This window comes from Oryctolagus cuniculus, chromosome 11 (genome assembly GCF_964237555.1).
Source record: "Oryctolagus cuniculus chromosome 11, mOryCun1.1, whole genome shotgun sequence".
Lineage (NCBI taxonomy): Eukaryota > Metazoa > Chordata > Mammalia > Lagomorpha > Leporidae > Oryctolagus > Oryctolagus cuniculus.
Window position 1 is genome coordinate 29,246,706 of NC_091442.1, and position 18,296 is coordinate 29,265,001.

General features: G+C 48.1%; 2 protein-coding genes across 8 annotated transcripts in view; one reads left to right on the plus strand and one right to left on the minus strand.

The window, feature by feature from the left end:
* Positions 1-3,669, plus strand: part of PANK2 (pantothenate kinase 2) — a 33,020-nt gene extending 29,351 nt beyond the window's left edge. For all 4 annotated transcript variants that reach the window (XM_070052050.1, XM_051845271.2, XM_070052049.1 and 1 more), the window contains exon 7: positions 1,589-3,669. In XM_070052050.1, coding sequence (XP_069908151.1) covers positions 1,589-1,639 — 51 coding nt within the window. In that variant the 3' untranslated portion in view covers positions 1,640-3,669. The remainder of the gene's footprint in view (positions 1-1,588) is intronic.
* RNF24 (ring finger protein 24) overlaps positions 3,536-18,296 on the minus strand; it is an 81,711-nt gene continuing 66,950 nt past the window's right edge. For all 4 annotated transcript variants that reach the window (XM_008256267.4, XM_051845274.2, XM_070052051.1 and 1 more), the window contains exons 5-6: positions 9,840-9,919; positions 3,536-9,103 (exon numbers count right to left, since the gene is read on the minus strand). In XM_008256267.4, coding sequence (XP_008254489.1) covers positions 8,965-9,103; positions 9,840-9,919 — 219 coding nt within the window. In that variant the 3' untranslated portion in view covers positions 3,536-8,964. The remainder of the gene's footprint in view (positions 9,104-9,839; positions 9,920-18,296) is intronic.

Below are 18,296 nucleotides of genomic sequence, written 5' to 3' on the forward strand. Positions count from 1 at the left end.
ACTACTTTAAGAAGCTTTTCTTGAAAGATGCTCATGGTATTTCAGAGACTTATAGGACATTCTCCTAAATCCACGAGCAAGTTTTTCGGGAGCTTCCCATGTTTTTAATTTATTTTATTTGAAAGAGTTACACAGAGAGGAGAGGCAGAATGAGAGAGAGGTCTTCCATCCACTGGTTCACTCCCCAATTGGCCACAATGGCTGGAGCTGCGCCAATCTGAAGCCAGGAGCTTCTTCCAGGTCTCCCACGCAGGTGCAGGGGCCCAGTGACTTGGGCCATCTTCCACTGCTTTCCCAGGCCCTAGCAGAGAGCTGGATCGAAGTGGAGCAGCTGGGATTCAAAGCAGCACCTATACGGGATGCTGGCACTGCAGGCCAGGGTGTTAACCCGCTGTGCCACAGTGCTGGCCCCTCTTGCATTCCTTTCTAAAAATATTTTCATTTTATTTGAAAAGCAGAGTGATCTGTTCCATCCACTGGTTCACTCTCCAACTGTCTGCTACAGCTGGGGCTGGGCCAGGCCAAAGCCAGGAGCTCAGAACTCCATCTGGGTCTTCCACATGAGTGGCAGTGCCCCAGGTACTTGAGTCACCATCTTCCCTCCAGTGTGCGCGTTAGCCAGAAGCTGGACTTGAACCAGGCGCTGTGATACAGGCGCCCTATGTGCTGCACCAAATACCTGGCCTCACTTAATTCTTTTAAAGTACTTTACTCCCTTATATATAATGCTTTTGGAGACCTTTATGGGTGGGATTCTTCTGTTCCCTGTTGGCATTCTCTATCAGTGTGGTTTTTTTTTTTTTTTTTTTTTCCCTTATTTAATGTGTTACTCATTTGTTTTGGTTTGTGTTTGGGTTCTTGCCTGCATCTGACCTGACTGCTTGCTTCTGGGGAGAGTGTGGCGTTTGTCCTGTCAGCTGCTGCTTTTGTCTCATGCTTCTGCCCTCCCCTTGGGAGCTCGTCATTCCTCAGACTTTGGTCTGTGCCTCTCCAGTCTCTTGGATGCCCTGGGCACCTTGGCCTTCCAGATCCTGAAGGGAACCCACCTGCCTTGCTCTCCATATCTCCTGCTCCTGTGTCCTCATTCTTGGGACTGGTGTCCTAAACCTCCCCTGCTGCCTGTCTGTTCCTCCTCTCCCAGCCCAGGCAGGCTTTCCCTCTGTGCCCCCCACCCCCTACTGCATCCCAGCTTCTCCTGTTCCATCTCAGCTTCATTCCTTGGTTGTCCGAAATGTCCCAGGCCTCTGCTGGTTCTCACCCCCTCATCCCTAGGGCCCAGCTCAGGTAGTTTTGCTAGTGAGAGCTGAGCTGCCAGTGGCCCTGGCTTCTCGAGTCCCCACTGCAGGCTTGCCTTTGCTCTGATCACAGTGCTCTGACCGGCCTGGAGGGTTTTATACATCCAGACCCCTCCCTAGCCTGCTCCTTGGGGCTTCCCTGCTCTCAGGCTGGCCTAAGCCTCCTGCAGGTGTTCAAGAAATGGTATGAGGAGTTCAGGGCAGTGTTGGCTCTAACACCAGTGATTATGTTAATGGTAATTTAAGTAAGTATGAGGAAAATTGCTCTTATTTTTAATGTATTTATTTTCCAGGGTTATTTTGGAGCCGTTGGAGCACTCCTTGAATTGTTGAAGATCCCTTGATTGTTACCTGGGGAGGGGTTTCTGGAACTTTCCACGATGGGATCTATGGACTTTTTTTTTTTTTTTTTGAGACTCAATTTTGTGACTGTACTACCTGAATCAAAGTGAGAAAAGACAAGTGTATTTTTCTAAGTCATCAAGATAAATCTTAGAATTTCAGTCCGAACTAGCAACCAGTAAGGAAAGATATTAAAAAAAAGTGGACCACGTCCAGGTAGTGTGAGGCCTTGCTGTATTTATGTTGCTTTTCAGCATAGCACTGTTTTCTGAAATCTGTGTCACTGGAGACACTTCAGGGAAAGCTGTTCTGTGTCCTGTGAAATGTAAGGCAAGCTGCTCTGCAAGATCTCTGGGCATTACTGTCTGCACCTGCCTTCATGTGAACATATGAAAACGTGTTTTGTGTCATTTCAAGGTTCTGCAGACTTCTCTGGGCAGATGAATTTTGTATCTGACACCTGACAGGCACCTTTTGGAGGGGCGGTGCCCGGTTACTTCACACTGTAAATCCTGTGACAGTCTGTTTGCAGAGAGACTTCTGGAAAGAAGAGCATTTCCTTGGGCAGTAGAGGCTTACTGATCTGGTACAAGGGGTGAGCTAGGAGAAAAAGCACATCTGGAAGATGAACTCCAGACGACAGGGCTGCAGGGACTGACATCTCTTCAGGGGCCCTGGGGTGTGGTTCTTTCAGGCTGAGCAGGAATGGCCGGGTCCTGAAGAGCTTCCGGGGAGGGAGGCTGGTAGCCCTGAGAGCACACTTAGGAGTTTGCATGGGGAGAGTGACCGGCTCACTGCCCTGTCTTGGAGCTTGAACCTTTGCTTCCTGCTGTGCAGAATGACTTTAAAAGCCTTCTCCGAGCTGGTGCAGCTTTTGTGTTTTTGTATAAAGTAGTGCCTGCATCACTGTTAAAGGCAAGGGTGGGTCTGTACAAAGAAACTGGAAAAAAAAAAAAACCATGAGGCCGTCCTGTTTTTGTCTTTCTGATGGGGTGGGAGGAACCCTGTGGGGTGGCAGTCGCACCCCTTAGGCAGGAAATAGTGACAGCCCTTCTGAGCCACATTGGACACCTCACCTGGGTGTCTGTGTCCCACACCCTCCTCAGTGCCCCAGGCAGAAGACTCCTGTGAGCTTCCTGACTTCCCAAGGAGACCTAGGCCAGCCGCCCAAAGGCAGGCGTCTCTGTACGTGCTCACTGGGTTCCTCCAGCGGTTGTGATCAGTGTTCCAGGTGGGTCATCTTCAGCCCTTCTAGTCCCGTTATTTGAAGGAGAAGGAAAATGAAGCTCAGAGGAGCAAACCTACCCAAGGTCACAAAGCTGAAACTTGGACTCGTTCTGTCTGACCCCCAAGCTCGAGCTGGGGCTCTCCTGGCACTGGCAGCTCTTGCCTTCCTCCTCTTTGGATCCAGCACCTCTTTAGAGAAGCTGCTCCATTTCTTCACTTTCCACTGTGCTCGCCCACCCTGCTGCTTGTGAGAGTTGTTGGCAGGCCAGTCCACCACAATGATAGTGTCCGCCCTTGGGGCTCAATCCTGGTTCTCCCCAGGTAGTGGGACAGAAAAGGCTACAAAGAAATCTGGAGACTGGCTCCCTGCTTGGGAGATGGAGGGGAGCTCTGGAGGTACCTTGGTGTAGGGGCCCAGTTTCGGCTGCTGGGTAAAGTTGAAGACGGCGGCAGTGACCAGACACAAGACCTTGGAACTGATTTTTAAAAGCTGAGGCTGGACATAGCAGGGCATGTGCCTCCCCTGTTCCTGTGTTTGATATGGGGGTGGCCCCAGTGGTCAAGAGAACAAAGGCCTCAGAGAATGGGCCAGCGGTTCCTCCATCACAGCCCTGCTGGATCAGAACCATTTACCTTGAGTTCCTAAGCTGAAAGGCACATGCTCAACACAGTATCTTCAAAATCTGCATTTTATTTACACCTGTTTGTCAATTACATGCATGTCTTTTTAAACGAGTGATTAGCAAAAAATGCATTAAAATTTTAAAATAGCAATTAAATATACAAAAATATAGCTTACAAAAAACTGCGAATGTTTAAAAATATTCTGCTGCAGAATTCATAGTGTACAAACACGTCTATGAAACCTGAGGCTCAGCATTTCATAAACCTTTTTTTGAGGGAGTTACACATCTAGTGAATAAACCCCAAAGGGCCAGGCTACAGGACTAAGTGTCCCCGGTTCTGGCAATGACTCACTGAGGAAGTGCTACCAGGAGCACACTCAGCAAGTCCCCCTTGCTGAGGGCCTGCGCTCCTGACACTGGCCAGCCCTGGAAGGGATGGGCCAAGAGTGTGCAGTGGGCCTCAAGTTCAGACATGCCAGCTGACACAGGGACCAGGAAGAACTTTAAGTGCAAAAACTTCCCCTGCCACTGGTGGGCTCACGCACCTGGCATCACCAGGGGGTTCTCCCTGATGCCACAACCACAGAGCTGGGCAACCAAGGATGCCACTGGTTCCTGGGCTAGAAGTGGGGGTGAAACCAAGTTGAATTCTGAAGCCGGTCTGAACAATTTTTTCCTGTCCCATTCGAATGGAAGCCCAGTCCACAGTATGTGGGCTCCTTTGTTAATCTTAGTAAAGAACTGTTAACCAGCATTTCCCAGTTACTACTGCAAATGTCAGTCTAGCCACGACCATGACCTCTGCAAGACATTAACCCTGGACCAGAGGTTCCAGCAGGATTTTGCACACTGTCCTCAGTTTCAGGTTAGGGGCCCAGCTGCACTCAAGACCTGGGCAGGAGGTGTACCAAAGGAGGCAAGCAGGTGGAGCTTGCCAGACAGCCAGGGAGGAGTCCAGGACCCTTCTCCCCAAGGCCACCTGGAGGAAGCAGCTTAACATTTATCCCTGGGGAGGCAAAATGAAATTGAAAATACTTCCTAAAAGATTGCTGGTGGCCTAATTCCTGGTGTCACATAGAACAAAAGGGGCTGCGAGAAGATTGTGTAGGAAGCATTTCCCTTTTGTGTGTGCTTATAGGGGGGATACGAGGAAAGCCAGGAACTTGGCAGATGAGCCCCTGGGCCTGTATCTGGTTAACCAGGAGATTCACCGTCTGTGTCCCACAAAATGGAAGCCTGCAGTTGCTGCTGCCCAAACTCCTGCATCAGAAACTGGAGCCAGTCATTAGTGCTGGACTCCGGGCCCAGAGAGGAAGGGTGGCAGCACATCCAGGCGGGAGTCCACTATCTTGTGTGGGAAAGGGGGAAATTGGGGGGCTGCGCTGATTAGCTGGGTCTCTGAGGTGGGGCAGAGACTGCAGCTTCTGACTTGGGTAGAAAACTTGAATTCCAATATGTTGCAATCAAGCACAAATGCCTTATTCAAGTGGAATGTGACTGCAAAAATACCTCAATTCTGGGCTTGCCTCTTAGAAAACCTGACTTGTAGCATGCCTCTCCCACACGAACAGGAGAGGTCCTTGACTATGCACTAACGAGGAGCACGCTACTGGTGGGTGCTCAACAGGTGGGGCGCTGGGGTAAGGGAGCCTGATGGTGATTTGTGAACCCTATGCCAGGTTAGCTATTCAGAGTCAAATGAGCAGTTAAGTCAGGTGTGCCACGGTATAGACAGGCCGTCAAGGAAGATTGGAGGGCTCTGTGTCTACTGGGTGACCTGGATGATGCCGCCACCGACTCTCATGACCCCAGGCCTGCCACATACCAGGCTCTGGCCACAGGCTGATCCTCACGAGAGCCCCTTTTTTTTCAAGCCCTGCATGGTGGACAAGGAAGCTGAGCAGTGAGGGGCAAGAAGATGACATCCCTGGTCTGCCCAGGCTCTGGGGACACCACAAAACGTGTGTTTCCTAATTCACTGAAGGCCTCTGATAAAGGAGCTGGCTAGAGCAGCTCAGCGTGAGGCTGTGGAGAGGAATGAGGCCCCGGCCATTCCTCTGATGGATCTGAGGGGCCTGGCCCTGGAGACAAGCAGTTGTACTTGTCAAGTCTATCAAGAACATGGTGTCTGGCAGTGGTGGTGGGCCCACCTGCCTCCTTTTGGCTGTTTCTGTCTGCTTCCTTTCGAGGTGGCTACAAGGATCTTTCCTGCCAAGTGCCGGCGCATATCACACTTCGCAAAGAAAAGCAGATGTCAACTTATAGTGTCTTGTGTTCATCCAAGAATCGGGTCAGGCTGGTTTTGTTCCCTGTTTCTAGTAAGTCACCTGAACTCAGATGTCCCCTTAGCAACAACTCCCTGATGAGTCAAGATGCTCATGGGCTCCAGTGGGGCCTGAGTTCTGCTCCACTAACCAGCAGCACACAAATAGCTGTTAAGAACACACAATAAGGCCGGTGCTGCGGCTCACTAGGCTAATCCTCCGCCTTGCGGTGCCAGCACACCGGGTTCTAGGCCTGGTCGGGGCGCCGGATTCTGTCCCGGTTGCCCCTCTTCCAGGCCAGCTCTCTGCTGTGGCCAGGGAGTGCAGTGGAGGATGGCCCAAGTCCTTGGGCCCTGCACCCCATGGGAGACCAGGATAAGTACCTGGCTCCTGGCTTCGGATCAGCGTGGTGTGCCAGCTGCAGTGCGCTGGCCGCAGCGGCCATTGGAGGGTGAACCAACAGCAAAGGAAGACCTTTCTCTCTGTCTCTCTCACTGTCCACTGTGCCTGTCCAAAAAAAAAAAAAAAAGACAATAAGACTACAGCAGCCAGTGGTCCCGGAGCAGCCCAGTCCCCACATACCTACACATTCACACAGGTCACCGATAACTCATGCCTCATTGTGGGAGTTAGGCCCAAGCCAACAGGGTATAAAGGGATCCCTCATTCTTGAAGAAACTGGATGGATTGTCTTTTAAACAAAATACGAATTGTAAGCAGAATCAAAGGAAGACATATGAAAAGGCCTGCTGCCATTTGTAGCACAGAGGCTTGGGGGTGGGGTGGGGGCGGGGAAGGGTTATGGTTGGAGGCCCCAGCTGCAGAGAGCAAACACAGGCGGTAAACCTGGGCCTGGTCCCAAGAAAGGGGAGATGACTAAAAGCAGAATAGACACTGATGTCTCCAGCTTCCAGCCAACCCTGGCAGCAGTGCACTGCAGAAAGCACGCCCCATTCACAAGGGCCAAGAAGGTGAGGTTAATGGTGGCTCAGTTTGGGCAGAGCAGACGCCGGTGTTCCTGCGCTTTCCTCGTATGGACCTGACTACACACACTCGGCCTCTGGTCTGGGGCACGAACACAGAGAATTGATTGACCTCTAGAGAAACAGGGTCACGGTGAGGCTGTCTCCTTGGCACGGAGGCATGGGGACACAAAGGTGGTGGCAACTGAAACGCTAGAATTCCACAAAAGCTGTGAGCCACAGCAATCTGCAGTGTAGGTCATACAGAATTCCTCCCCTGCAGGGAAGGAAAATCTCCTATTGGAGCCCTACAGCGAAGAGGCGGCATCTGTCCCAAGACCACTTCGTGGAAAGTGGTGGGTGCTGCCCAGTGCAGAAGCAAGCCCACTGTTGGCACTGTCACTGAAAACGTGTCACTGTAAACTGGGTGCTTCGCAGCATTCAGCTCTAGCTGCTATAAATAGAGAACGCGAAAAGAAGGTGAAAGTAGCAGTGTACAAAGAGTTCTTCTTATGGTGCCAAACCGGCTAAGGCGTTCATATAAAAATATTCCACACTCCCCTTGCCCTGTTCAGGAAGCAGTCCAGCTGGCAGACTACAGGTAGGTCACACATGGGAAACAGCCAGTTCTGCCCAACTAGATTTGTAATTTTCCAAGCTGGATTCTGCCCAGCACTTTTCTAGGCTAATAGGAATTTTCCTCCTCATCTGACCCCAGCCACCAGAGCCAAGGACAGGTTCCCCTTCCCATTCTTAGATGGTAGAGGTTAAATTCCAGAAAATATTCCTGGAGGCATGCCATAAGCAGAGTAGCAAAGCTCTCTCCACCCTGTCCATATCACACAGAGTATATTCCAATGAAACACTTCCCCCACTTCCACCTGTGGGGTAGAGTGGAACAAAGCAGTTGGTGAACTCCTGTGATGAGGGAGGTGTGGAGCAGGGCTGTGGGAAAGAATGTTCTATTTGACCCACTTCTGCTTACATAGCTAAATTTTACAGTATTCACAAATCCTAATGGACTCAGTCACTTCTAGAAAAGTTGGACAGCAAGAGGCAAAGAGCAGCATGCATTTCTTTCCTATAAAGACACTTTCAGTGAGTGATCACAAGTCCAAAAATGGAGGCACACGCCAATAGGTGGAGAGCCCTGCGGGAGCTTCCTAAAACTATTTACAATTTCAGGTGGATTTCCAGCTTCAGAATTACACGGGAATCTTATTTGGGATAACTTGTTAAAAAGTCAACAGGCAGAGACAGTGCAACAGGGGAAGAGAAAGGAAGGGGAGGCAACAGAGTCAGCATCCGTATCCAGCTGGGCCACGGGGACCAGCCATTCTTAGGCCACTCCAGAGCCTTGGATGGGCCCCCAGCATCCTCCTCCCAAGGAAGCCAGCAACTGTGCTGGAACCATGCTGTGCATGTGGGGATGTGGGCAGCACCCTGGCTGGGATCCCCTGGGTTGTGCAGGGATCGTGTGGGCTGAGAGCTCAGCCCCAGCTGGACTTCCCTAGTGAACGGAAGTGGGTAGTCGGGGAGAAGAGGAAATGGCTTCTGACCAGGCCTTTCCAAGTGCATTTAATGGATATAGCTTAGGTGATTTGATAGCAAGTGTTGTGAAGTGAAGGGAACAGGGTGGTGAGGGGCTGTGCTGCTCTATTGTACCCAAAGCCCTTGGGTTCCAAGATGGCCTTATCAAAGGAACAGAACACGAAGAGGCCACCGGCACTGCCCCACTGCCAACCGGCAGCCGGCTGTACTTTGGCTCACCATGGCCCCTGCTTTTTACTTGGCCCAGACTGGCAGGGGGACTCAGTGCTGGGCAGGCATGCACGGTCCACTCAGAAGCTCATCCTCCATGGGTGGGCGTGTGGCTTTAAAGCCCTCCCCTCAGTTCCCTTCTCTAATACTGTGTTTATCTTCCCTTTTTGATAAAGCTTCATCTTGACAAGGAGATGAGTATCTGGGAGACTATAACAGAGTTAGCGAGAGACCCTCATGAAGTTTCTTGAACCAAACCTGCAGGCTCATCCACTCCTCTTCTCTTGGCGTGGGGTAGTTACCAGAGTGCTTTGGTTGTCACAGGCCCAGATGCCTGGGTCCCCAGCTTGGCTGGCCCAAGAGTTCTTCATGAGGCAAAGGAAGTGGCAGCTGGTGCCTCAGGTAAGAGCGACCAAGACAGAGCCCGCCCGCGTTCCTCCTGGCTGTACGCAGACGTCGCATCCCAACAGTCTGATCCTACGGCGAGCTATACAATGTTCTCTGCCCCAGGAAGGGGACCCTGTGGGGGGCCACGGTCCTGCTTACTGTGCAACTGGGCCAACTGCAGAACTGGCATGTTGCACAGGGGACACACTTTCCGAACCTCCAGCCACTTAATAAGGCACCTGTAGAACAAGATGCCACAGGGGGAAGAAGACATCAGTCCCGTGGTCATGGCACCCCTGCCCTCATCTTGCTGTTGCCACGTACAGTGAGTACCTCTGACACCCAGAGCAAGTGTGAGGAGCCCCAAGGACTCCACCACACATGGAGAATGCACATTACCCCCAGAGAAACCAAGGTGTCCTGTCTGCCACAAGGTGATACTAAGAAGCCACAGCTAGTGCGTTACATCTTCAGCCACTCATGATTTCACAAAGGACAAAGTACACCAAGGAGGGAGGCAGGAAGTAGGAAAAGTAAATGTTTCTAACAGAAATATAAAATCGGTAAAACTGCAAGAGATGGGTAGGCTATTTAATGTATCTGTAGGAAGTAGGAAATACCATTTATATCCAGACTACTTAAAAGAACTATGGTTTGCAGTAAGATAAATTTTAGAAGCTGGAAGCTCTTAGTGGGAAGCCCCAGCTAAATCACTGTTTACAGTCTGGGCTCCACAGGGGCTCATCTGGCTCTCTGGCAGAGTTCTGTGACGGTTACTTCCCATCGCCCTGGCCCCTTCTGGTGTCACGTAGACACACGTCATCACCTCCCCCCCCCCCCCCAATGCTGTCAGCTTTCTGCATCCCAGACCAATCATGAAACCACCAACTTTGGCATTGCTCCAAGGGTCACAAGTAAGATGGCCAGTGTGTCCCAAACTCGAGTCCCAGTACATAACTCCACATCAGTACTCACTTTCTGTGGAAGGCATGCTTACATGGACAGATTCCCAACTCATCTCGAGGCCTGAAGTCTTCTAGACACACTGCGCACAGCTGAAAGACAAGTTCACAAATGAGGCTGAGAGTCTACCAAGTACTCTCCCAGGTCCCACAGTAGGGTGCAGGCTCCTGAGACCAGCATGTGAAGGAACTTCCACTGTCCCACAACTTGTTAAGTGGAATCCACAGGTTGAGATGGATGAGGCCTCCTGAAGAGGACTCTCCTGCTGGATCCATCGCCTGCCTTGAGGCACTGAGCAGGTGGGAAAAGATGGAGAGCAAGAGGCCAGCCCCTCCACTCCATCCAGGGGAACAGTGTGACTCAGGGTTACTCTCCCACGCCAAGGCTTAACCTACTGTCTGTTTCCTGGGATGTGCCCAGGGATTGTATCTTGGAAGACACTTTGGGCAGTGGTGCAGCCCTAGCTCCCACTCACTGAAGGAGTCTGCTCATGCCCTGGGCAATCCTTGGTCCAGTTTTTTAAAAGGGCACAGCCTGCAGTAACATGCTATTTATAGTTCCTGGGGCCTCTCATTGTGGCACTGTCCTGTCAGTCTGTCATTGTCATACAAAAAGTTATTAAAGACTAACTTAAAGCTGGCACCGCGGCTCACTAGGCTAATCCTCCACCTTGCGGCGCCAGCACACCGGGTTCTAGGCCTGGTCGGGGCGCCGGATTCTGTCCCGGTTGCCCCTCTTCCAGGCCAGCTCTCTGCTGTGGCCAGGGAGTGCAGTGGAGGATGGCCCAGGTGCTTGGGCCCTGCACCCCATAGGAGACCAGGATAAGTACCTGGCTCCTGCCATCGGATCAGTGCGGTGCGCCGGCCGCGGTGGCCATTGGAGGGTGAACCAATGGCAAAGGAAGACCTTTCTCTCTGTCTCTCTCTGTCCACTCTGCCTGTGTCCCCCCCCCCCCAAAAAAAAAAAAAAGACTAACTTAAAACTTAAGAAAGCATAGATAGGGCCAAGATCCCTCTGACAGGTGATCAGCCTCCAGTGCTTGGAAAGAGGCTTTCTCCTCATCCAGATGCCAGGTTCTCACACTACTTCTTGGACACTTACCAGTGCCCATGGACACCATGGCCATTGCACTTACCCATTTTACAGATGAAGAAACAGGCCCAGAGCAATAACCACAGTGCTCTTGCCATTCCACTGTGGAGACTCCAGGCCTAGCCAGAGACCCAGACTTGTCGCACTGGTGTGCTGCTGAACCACTTTTACCTCGTGCTCAATGACTGAATTCCTTCCTGCTTCCCTCCCTGTACCCCCAGGGTCCTGGCTCAGGCCATCACCATTGCTTTCTTGCCTGGCTAACCTATCACATGTAACCTGGCCTTCCTAGATTATGTGTGTGCCATGGCCGTGAACATTTTTGTTGAGGCAGCTCTCAGGGCCTTGTGTTAAAGACGGACAGAACTTTCACAGGAAGAGGAAAATGAAAAACCACGCCCACGCCCCGTGTCCCTGCCACGACAACAGGGGGACAGGCAAGAGCACAGGACAGCAGCTGGCCTGCATTAGCACACCCACCAGCTGTGTTGGCCTCTGCTTTCACAGAACTGCCATCAGCTCAGCTTGGGTGTAGGGCCACACAGTAAGGTATCTACCAATACCAGCCTTTTTTTTTTTTTTTTTTTTTTTTTGACAGGCAGTTGGTGAGAGAGAGAGACAAAGGTCTTCCTTTTCCGTTGGTTCACCCTCCCAAACAGCTGCTATGGCTGGCATGCTGTGCTGATCCAAAGCCAGGAGCCAGGAGCTTCTTCCGGGTCTCCCACGTGGGTGCAGGGCCCAAGCACTTGGGCCATCCTCCATTGCACTCCCGGGCCACAGCAGAGAGCTGGACTGGAAGAGGAGCAACTGGGACAGAATCTGGTGCCCCAACCGGGACTAGAACCCGGAGTACCAGTGCCTCAGGTGGAAGATTAGCCTAGTGAGCCGCGGTGCCGGCCAAAACCAGTTGTTTTTTATGATGTTTACATTTTGTGATGGCAATATCATTTTCAAGATCATTTTTCTGGAGGCAAACTGAGAACGAGCTGAGAAAGTTCCAGCTTTGGGGAATCTTTTCAGGCCTCTGTCTCCCTTGTCTAAGAGGAAGGATGCTCCCACCTCCCAGACTGTGTGGACATGCCCTCCAGCCTTTCACAGCTAGCTCCATCAGCCCAGTCTTGAGACAGAGGGTCAGCACTGTCACCTGGAGATGGAGTTCTGTGTATACCAAAGCACAAGCTGGACACATTGCTCATTTTCATCCACTTATTTTTCCAAGATCCCAAATTAGAATTGTAGCCTTTTCAAAACCTAGTTTCTGTTAAGGGTTATAATGTGCTATTGTTATATTCTAAATAAATTCTACAACCATAGCTATCTGAAAAGAAACACAATTTACTGATAAAGGTAACCAAAACTCAGGGCAATCAGGGCACTTCCTAGAAGTTCACTCTGAGGGCCAAATTCATTTTACAATTTTACAATTATATTTTGCAAATGAGCTTTACTTTCCAGTATCTCAGTGACAAGAGTTTACCAGTGTGATTCCATTAAAAAAAAAAAAAAACTAGATACAATTAAAGTACACAATCCATCAGTGTTTAACTATACTCAGAGTTGTGCAACCATCACCTTCCCCACCCCTTCAAAAGGCCCAGCAGTCACTCCTTATTCTCCCCAGTCACTGGCAATCAACCACTAGTCTATTTTCTATCTTGATGGGTTTGTCTATTCTATACATTTCCTGTAAACGGAATCTCATAATATGTGGTCCTCTTTATTTAGCTTCTTTCCTTTAGCTTTACCCATACTGTAGCATACAAACACTTTACTCATTTTTATGGCTGAATAATATTCCACTGTATGTATAAGCCAATTTTGTTTATCTATTCTTTGATGACCATTCAGGGTGTAACTATCTTTTGGTTATTTTGAATAATGCTGCTTTAAACAAGTCCCTGTTCTATTCTTTTGAAATTCCAAAGAGTGGAATTCCTGAGTCATATGATAACTTTACATTTAACTTTTAAAAAATAGTTATTTGAAAGAGCGGCAGGCACCATGGCTCAATAGGCTAATCCTCCACCTGTGGTGCTGGCACACTGGGTTCTAGTCCCTGTTGGGGTGCCAGATTCTGTCCTGGTTGCCCCTCTTCCAGTCCAGCTCTCTGCTGTGGCCAGGGAGTGCAGTGGAGGATGGCCCAAGTGCTTGGGCCCTGCACCCGCATGGGAGACCAGGAGAAGCACCTGGCTCCTGGCTTCAGATCAGCGTGGTGCGCTGGTTGCAGCGCGCTAGCTCCAGTGGCCATTGGAGGGTGAACCAATGGAAAAGGAAGACCTTTCTTCTGTCTCTCTCTCCTACTGTCCACTATGCCTGTCAAAAAAAAAAAAAAAAAAAAGAAAGAAAAAAGAAAAGAAAGAGTGATAGGCAGATGTACTTGCTGGTCTGTTCCCCAAATGGCTGCAATGGTGGGGGCTGGGCCAGGCCAAAGGCAGGAGCCCAGAATTCTGTTTATTTCTCCCAAGCACTTGGACCATCTTCTATTGCCTTTCCAGGTGCACTTGCAGGAAGCTAGATTGGAAGCCAGGTGGCCAGGACTCAAACTGGAGCTCTGATGGGATGCAGGTGTTGTAAGTGGTGGCTTAACCTGCTGCATCACAATGCCTGCCCCTGGGTTGAACTTCGTGAGGAGCTACCAAACTGATTCTTACCAGCAGTATACAGGCAGTGGTCACTTCTCTCATGACTATTAATGATGTGCTTATAGGCAATTTGCATATTTTTTGGAGAAATGTTTATTCAAGTCCTTTGCCCTTTTAGTTATTTAGTTGGTAAAATATATTTTAGACACAAATCCCTTATCAAATAGTCAACTGATTTTGACAAAGGTAGAAAAGCATTTCAATAGCAGAAGGACAGCCTTTGCAACAAATGATGTTGGTGCATTTACACACTCACAGGCATCAAAAGTGCAGGCAACCTAAGCATAAGCAACCAAAGAAAAATACTGATAAACTGAATGTTATCAAGTTTAACAACTTTTGTTAGCAAATCCTCCAGAAGAATGCAAAGATGGAAGAAAATATTTGCAAACCTTTTTATTTTGCAGGCTTTTTATTACTGATTTTCAAGTGTTCTTTAATATATTCTGCATACTAGCCACTTATCAGATGTAAGATTTTTAAGTATTGTTTCCCTGTGGGTTGTTTATTCACTTTTAAAAAAAAGATTTATTTATTTATTTGAAAGTCAGAGTTACAGAGAGAGAAGGAGAAGCAGGGAGAGGGAGGGAGAGAGTCTTCCATCCACTAGTTTACTCCCCAATTGGCCACAACAGCAGGAGCTGCGCCGATCCAAAGCCAGGAGCTTCCTCCGCGTCTCCCATGTAGGTGCAGGGGCCCAAGGACTTGGGCCATCTTCTACTGCTTTCCCAGGCCATAGCAGAGAGCTAGATCAGAAGTGCAGCAGCTGGGACTTGAACTGGAGCCCATATGGGGATGCTGGCACTGCAGGCAGCGGCATTACCCACTATGTCATAGTGCCAGCCTCTATTTACTTTCTTGATAATGTTGTTTGAAGCACAAAACTTTGTAATGTTGGAGTTCAATTTATTGTTTTTTCTTTGGTTGCTTATGCTATTTGTGTCCTAATCCAAGGCCATGAAGATTTGTATACCTTTGTTTACTTCTGAGTTCATATCTGAGAACCCATTGCTTAATCCAAAGCCTTGGAGAGATTTATATACCTTTGTTTACTTCTAAGAATTTTATACTCTTAGCTGATACATTTAGGCCTTTAATTTTTGAGTTAATTTTTGTATATGGGGTTGAGTAGGGGTCCAAATTCATTCATTTGCATGTAGACATCCAGCTGTTACAGGACCATTTGTTGAAAGGACTATTCCCATTGTTTTGATACCTTTGTTGAAAATCAGTTGGCTGTAGATGCTTGGATTTATTTCTGGACTTGCAATTTTATTCCATTGATCTATATGTCTATCCATGTGCCAGGGTCAAAGTGTCTTAAATACTATTTCTTTAAAGTAAGTTTTGAAAGTGGGCAGTGTTAGTTAAGTTTTGAAATTGGGAGGTGTTAGAACTTTACTCTCCTTTTTTTTCTTCCCCTCAAGATTATTTTGGCTACTCTGGGTCCCTTATATTGCTATACAGATTTTAGGAATCACATTGTTTAAAAAAATTTATTTATTTGAAAGGCGGGTAGGGGAGGCAGGGAGAGAGAGGGAGGAAGAGACAGAGAGATATCTTCCATGAGCTGGTTCACCTCCCAAATGGCTACATTTGGGTCAGTCTGCAGCCAGGAGCTTCCTTTGGGCCTCCCCGTGGGTTTAGGCACCCAAGCATTTGGGTCATCTGCTGCTGCTTTCCCAGGCCCATTAGCAGGCAGCTGGATTGGAAGTGGAGCAGCTGGGACTCAAATGGGCACCCATATGGGATGCTGGCACTGCAGGCAGCAGCTTTATCTGCTACATCTTAGTCCTGGCCCCAGGAATCACATTTTTTTTTTAAAAAAAGAAAAGACAGCTGGGATTTTGATAGAGATTTTGATTATATAAATCCTTTGGGGGAAATACTGCCATCTTAACATCAACTCTTCTAATCCATGAACTTGGGATATCTATTCATTTAGGTCTTCTTTAATATCTTTCAGTAATGTTTTTCAGTTTTTAGCATACAAATCTGAGCTTTTGTTAAATTTATTCCTAAGTATCTTATTCTTCTTGATGGTATTTAAGTAGAATTAATTTATTTTCAGATCGTTCACTGCTAACCTATAGAAAAACAACTCATTTTTATATATGATTCTTACATCTTAGAAATTTGTTGAAGTCACTTAATAACTCTCATATTTTTGTGGATTCTTTGGTTTCTCATATTTATAAAACCATGCCATCTGCAAATAGATAGTTTCACTTCTAATCTGAATAAAAGTGGTAAGAGTTGGCATCCTTATCTTGTTTCCCATCTATTTTTTTAATTAAAAATTTTATTTGAAGGAGGGTAGAGGATGGAGAGGGAGAGAACACATAGATCTTCCATCCACTGGTTTACTTCAAATGCTCACAATGGCTGGGGCTGGGTTAGACCAAGGCCAGGAGCCAGAACTTGATCTGTGTCTCCCATGTGGGTGGCAGGAACCAAGTATTTGAGTCTTCATTGATGTTCCCCAGGGTGCACATCATTAGAAAGCTACAACTGGAAGCAGAGCTGGGACTCAGCATTCAAGTGGCATCTTACCCAGTGTGCCAGACTATACAGGTGCCTGTTCGAGACCCAGCTGCTCCACTGCTGATCCAGCTCTCTGCTATGGGAAAGCAGTAGAAATAGCCCAAGTCCTTGGGCCCCTGCACCCATGTTGGAGACCCAGAAGAAGCTCCTGGCTTTGGATTGGCCCAGCTTCAGCCACTGTGGCCATTTAGGGAGTGAAGATCTCTCTCTGCCCCTGTAACTGCCTTGCAAATAAATAAATAAATATATTTAAAAAAAAAAAAAAAGTCAGCAGCATCACCAATTGATGGCATCTGCAGAAGAAAGCTCGGTCAAGTCACACAAAAGCAACTTTTTTTTTTTGCAGCTGGGGAACTACATCTGTGGAGGCAGCAAAAGGCATCATGATATATTTGCTATAGACTAAAGCATTCTCTCTTCACACACAGAAGTCAGATGACCTGCCCATTATAATTAACTTTTTAAAAAATTATTTATTTATTTATTTGAAAGGCAGAGTTACAGATCTATCTACCTATCTATCTATCGATCAATCGAGAGACAGACAGACAGGGAGAGAGGTCTTCCATCTGCTGGTTCACTCCTCAAATGGCCACAACAGCCAGAGTTGCGCCTATCTGAATCCAGGAGCTTCTTCTGGGTCTTCCACACCAGTGCAGGGGCCCAAGCACTTGGGCCATCTTCCACTGATTTCCCAGGCCAACAGCAGAAAGCTGGTTTGGAAGAGGAGCAGACAGAACATAAACCAGTGCCCACACGGATGCCAGTGCTGTAGGCAGAGGTTTAGCCTACTACACGACAGCACTGGACCCTATAATAAACTTTCTTAAACCTCAATTTCTATAAATGCAAAATAGGGAATATTATTTACCTTGTCTAAATGTTTTAAAGTGAGCTCTCTTGCTTCTAAGGTCATTATATATGAATAAATGGGCATCTTGATGATCTTGTCACCTTGCGCATGTGATTCCATGTACCTTATTCCATATGTAAAACAAGTCCTAGGTAAAAATGGTTTTATAGTGACCACAGCATGTACAAGAGGACTTCAAAAAGTTCATGAGAGGCTGGCATCGTGACCTAGCAGATAAAGCTGCTGCCTGGAATACTGGCTCATCCCAAATGAGCACGTGTTTGTGTCTTGGCTGCTCCACTTCTGATCCAGCTCCGTGCTAATGGCCTGGGAAAAGCAGTGGAGGATGGCCCACATACTTGGGCCCTGCTACCCACATGGGAGACCTAGAGGAAGCTCCTGGCTCCTGGCCTCAGCCTGGCTCAGACCTGGCCACTGTGGCCATCTGGGGAGCCCTCCTCTCTCACTTCTGTAGCTCTTTAAAAAAATAAATAAATCTTAAAAACGAAGTTCATGGAAAAGTAGAATTAAAAGATGAAAATTTAAAAATATGAATTTTCTCAACATAAGTTCCATCAAGTTCAAGGCACTTTTATAAGCAATGACAACATTCATTTGGTCTATCCCTAAAGAACTGAGGGTCCTGGGCTGGCGCTGTGGCGTAGCAGGTAAAGCCGCCGCCTGCAGTACCGGCATTCCATATGGGCGCTGGATTGAGTCCCAGCTGCTCCACTTCCGATTTAGCTCTCTGCTATGGCTTAGGAAAGCAGTAGAAGATGGTCCAAGTGCTTGGGCCCCTACAACCATGTGGAGATCCTGAAGAAGCTCCTGGCTTCTGGCTATGGATCGGCACAGCTCCGGCTGTTGCGGTTAATTGGGGAGTGAACCAGCGGATGAAAGACCTCTCTCTCTCTCTGCCTCTCCTTCTCTGGGTAACTCTGCCTTTCAAATAAATCTTAAAACAAAAAAAAAAAAAACAAAACAAACAAAAAAAAAACAAAAAAAAACCACTGAAGGTCCTGATAATTTAACCATGTCAGTGCAGTCTTTTTTACATTATTAACTGAAGAAAACATGAGTGCACTTAAAGTTTAAGATTAGAAAACAAAAAGAAGTTCAACTCAAGATTGTAAGGTGGATGCCTAACAATTTTCCACTGAAACTCACAAAACTGCCTGTTGAATGACAGGAATGAGTAGAAGCACTGTCATGGTGGAAAAGCACTCTCTGGTGAAGCTTTCCTGGGCATTTTTCTACTACAGCTTTGGCTAAGTTTCTCAAAACAGTCTCCTAATAGGCAGATGTTGTCATTCTTACACCCTTCAGAAAGTCAATGAG